This window comes from Verticillium dahliae, genomic scaffold, assembly GCF_000150675.1.
Source record: "Verticillium dahliae VdLs.17 supercont1.1 genomic scaffold, whole genome shotgun sequence".
Lineage (NCBI taxonomy): Eukaryota > Fungi > Ascomycota > Sordariomycetes > Glomerellales > Plectosphaerellaceae > Verticillium > Verticillium dahliae.
In genome coordinates, this window is record NW_009276921.1 from 115,939 (window position 1) to 118,814 (window position 2,876).

At 58.1% G+C, this 2,876-nt stretch overlaps 1 protein-coding gene across 1 annotated transcript in view; it reads left to right on the plus strand.

Moving 5' to 3' along the window:
* Nucleotides 1-1,688: 1,688 nt before the first annotated feature.
* VDAG_00035 (uncharacterized protein) overlaps nt 1,689-2,876 on the plus strand; it is a gene marked incomplete at both ends in the record, with an annotated part of 1,851 nt that continues 663 nt past the window's right edge. The window contains 4 exons of the mRNA XM_009651412.1: nt 1,689-1,729; nt 1,838-1,897; nt 2,247-2,319; nt 2,425-2,835. Of these exons, the coding sequence (XP_009649707.1) occupies nt 1,689-1,729; nt 1,838-1,897; nt 2,247-2,319; nt 2,425-2,835 (585 nt within the window). The remainder of the gene's footprint in view (nt 1,730-1,837; nt 1,898-2,246; nt 2,320-2,424; nt 2,836-2,876) is intronic.

The window sequence follows — 2,876 nt, forward strand, 5'->3', positions numbered from 1 at the left end:
ATGCTGCTATTCTGGACGACTCTGGAGATCAGACAAAGGCGGTCGGTCAACGGTGCCTGTGAACGAAGAGACTGAACAAAGAGACGTTGAGCGGCCCCACCTCCACCCGGGAAAGCAAGAGCTACCTGGGCACCACAAGCGAGGACCTGCCTACCGTACGTACCAGCCCACCTGTGCTTGCCCTGCTATTTTGGCTGACTCACTTCCTGCGTCCAATCACGATGAAGCGGCTCCCTCTCCTGGCGCCTGCCTCGACTCCTTTTGCCCCTTTTGGCAATCACCACCAGCGGCAGCCTCAAACGCCCACCCACCCCATGCCGCCTGGGCTGCAGCTGCCTCATGCAGGCAGTACACGCATCCGCCACTGCCCTGGACACCGCCTCAGACCATGCCGCCTCAGAGCACGTCGAGGCTGCTACATGGCCTCATGCCGTGAGAGCGTTGCGAGCCAGCTTCGATTCATTATCGGGAAACAATGCAGCCAGTGCCTGGTCCAAGACTCTCTCGGTGAGGCACCTTACTGTTCATCGAACGAGCTTCGTGCCGCTGCGGGACCGGCTGATAGACTTTTACCGAGCCCTTCGAACGCCACCTTTACAGACCATGTGCCCAAGACGGTAGTCTGGCCCAGATATCGAGCCACCGACCAGCTGGGTGCACATACTTAGGAGATGGAGAGGTGTGTAGGGCATCGACTAGCTTATCGACACAGCATCATCCGCGGCTCTGAGGACGGGAGCGTCCCGAAGGCTGCGCGCTTCCCGCTTCCCGCTTCTCGCGTCTGATCAGGTGGACTGGCGGTCAAGTCGAGCCTTGCGCTGGGACCCGAACCCAGGTTCGTGGGGGGAACAGGTTGCACAACAGCTATGCAGTTGTCATCTGGCAGCGGATCTGGTACTTCTCAGGCAGGGCCCTCGGCGAGCTGAGTCGTAACGATTCGATGAAAGGCTGTCAGCTGCGCCGTTGAGGCGTATTGAGGCACGAGTTTGTTTGTGTGTGCGCGTGCATGCGTGCGTGTGCCTATATCAAATCGCCTCGATCCAATGAGGTCAAGGCATTGCCCATTCCATTAGACTTTCATAGCGGCATGCTGTGCAACACAGAAATGTCCTTGGCAGATCACTCGACTTTGCTGTCATGGGTTGCGGCTATGCATACCGTCCGTTCTGGCCGGATGTGACATGACCAAAATGCATATTGAACGATGTGGCGTCGTGATGAAGCCTCTCGCAACGCAAAGCATGAAAATGTGATCTCTTGGAAAGTCCTTGGCGACGATAAATGTCTCGGAAAGGGGAGTCCATTACGCCTTGGTGTATCTCACGGCCAAGCACTCAGCCAAAAAGACAGGTCATGATGCCGATTACCAAGTCAAATCATCGAGTGCTTCTTGGATGCTGACATGTAGGTCAACTGAGGACATCATGTTGGTCGCCCTGCCCCCGTTCCGAGATGTTGCCAAGTTTGGCTCCAAAGATGCACAGAACTAGCTCGGCTGAGGTGTGGCCCAAGATTTCACGGAGATTGCGAGATTGCCGTGGTCAGGGCGATGAATGCTCACGTAGCCCTCCATGTTGACTGCAGGGGCAGGTAAGCCCGCATTAGGGGACGACTGGGAAGTCTTGCCATTGGGTTGCAGATCAGGACTGAGTATGTGCTGGCACGTAGCATGTCAGCATGAGGCAGAAATGACTCGGAAGGACGCCAGCGACTCTGGCAAGCTCGAGTGGTCCTGAATAGCGTGAGCTCCAACCTTGTCCGATAGTTCATGCTGAGAATCGCGAACCCCGAGAGGCTCGGTTTGTTGACGTGTGGCCAGGGTTGACAGGATGACTAGCGTCTGCGCGGGTTCGCAATCTGACACGTCCTGTGACGGTGCTTACAAGTATGAGTATGGGTATGATCCACCTAGTAGGGATTCACAGTCAAGTGTATTGGACGAAGGAGGCACACGTCTGCTGCTCGCGATGGTGCGCGTCAAGGTGTCAAGGTGGTTACCCCAGGCCATATTACATAAGCCAACCAGCACAGGCCAGTGACGCAACTGTTTGCACGACAACTGCGATCCTTATCCTTATCGTGGATCTGGCCTTGACCTTGGCCTCGACCTTGGCCTCGTCTTTGACAGCTTGCAAGTTGTTGGCACCTCGACGACTTGTCGTGTTGCGCACAGAACCCCGCCAACCTTCCGAGAACGACCTTCTTCTTCGTCTCCGACTGACCGACGGCTCTTTGTGACATGACAGTTCAGTTGTTGCAACCGCTGCCGCTGTCATGTCCAACTTTCTCTCCCTTCTAGGGTGGTCCTTTCTGCCGAATGTACGTTTCCCTCTGCTCGCGCGAGGCGCCTTGCCTCGAGGTCAAGGCGCCTCGAGGTTGGGGTACCTCTGCCATGGCCGAACTGCCCACTGACCTCTGCTGCAGTTCGTGACCGGCTGGACGCAGACCATCTACTACTCCATCACCATACGCGCCGGCGACCCGCGCCCCCAGCCCGGCTCGGCCAGGTACATCACCCACCGCCGCAGGATCCACTTCCTCGTCGTGTCCCTCTACCTCCTCTACACGCTCTACGAGGCCGACCACGACCTGCGCCGCGACGGCAGCTTCTACGCGGACCTCGGCCTGTCGACGCTCGCGCCCGAAGACCGCGAGATCAAGTCGCGCTTCCGCCGCCTCGCCGCCGTCCACCACCCCGACAAGTCGTCCGACGCCGACGGCGCCTCGCGCTTCATCCACCTCAAGCTCGCCTCGGACACGCTCCTCAACCCGGCGGCGCGCTTCGCCTACGACCGCTTCGGCCCCGAGGTCACGCAGTGGCAGCGCCTCACCACGGTTTTACTATCTTTTTTTTTTTCGTCCTGCAGTCGCTGCTA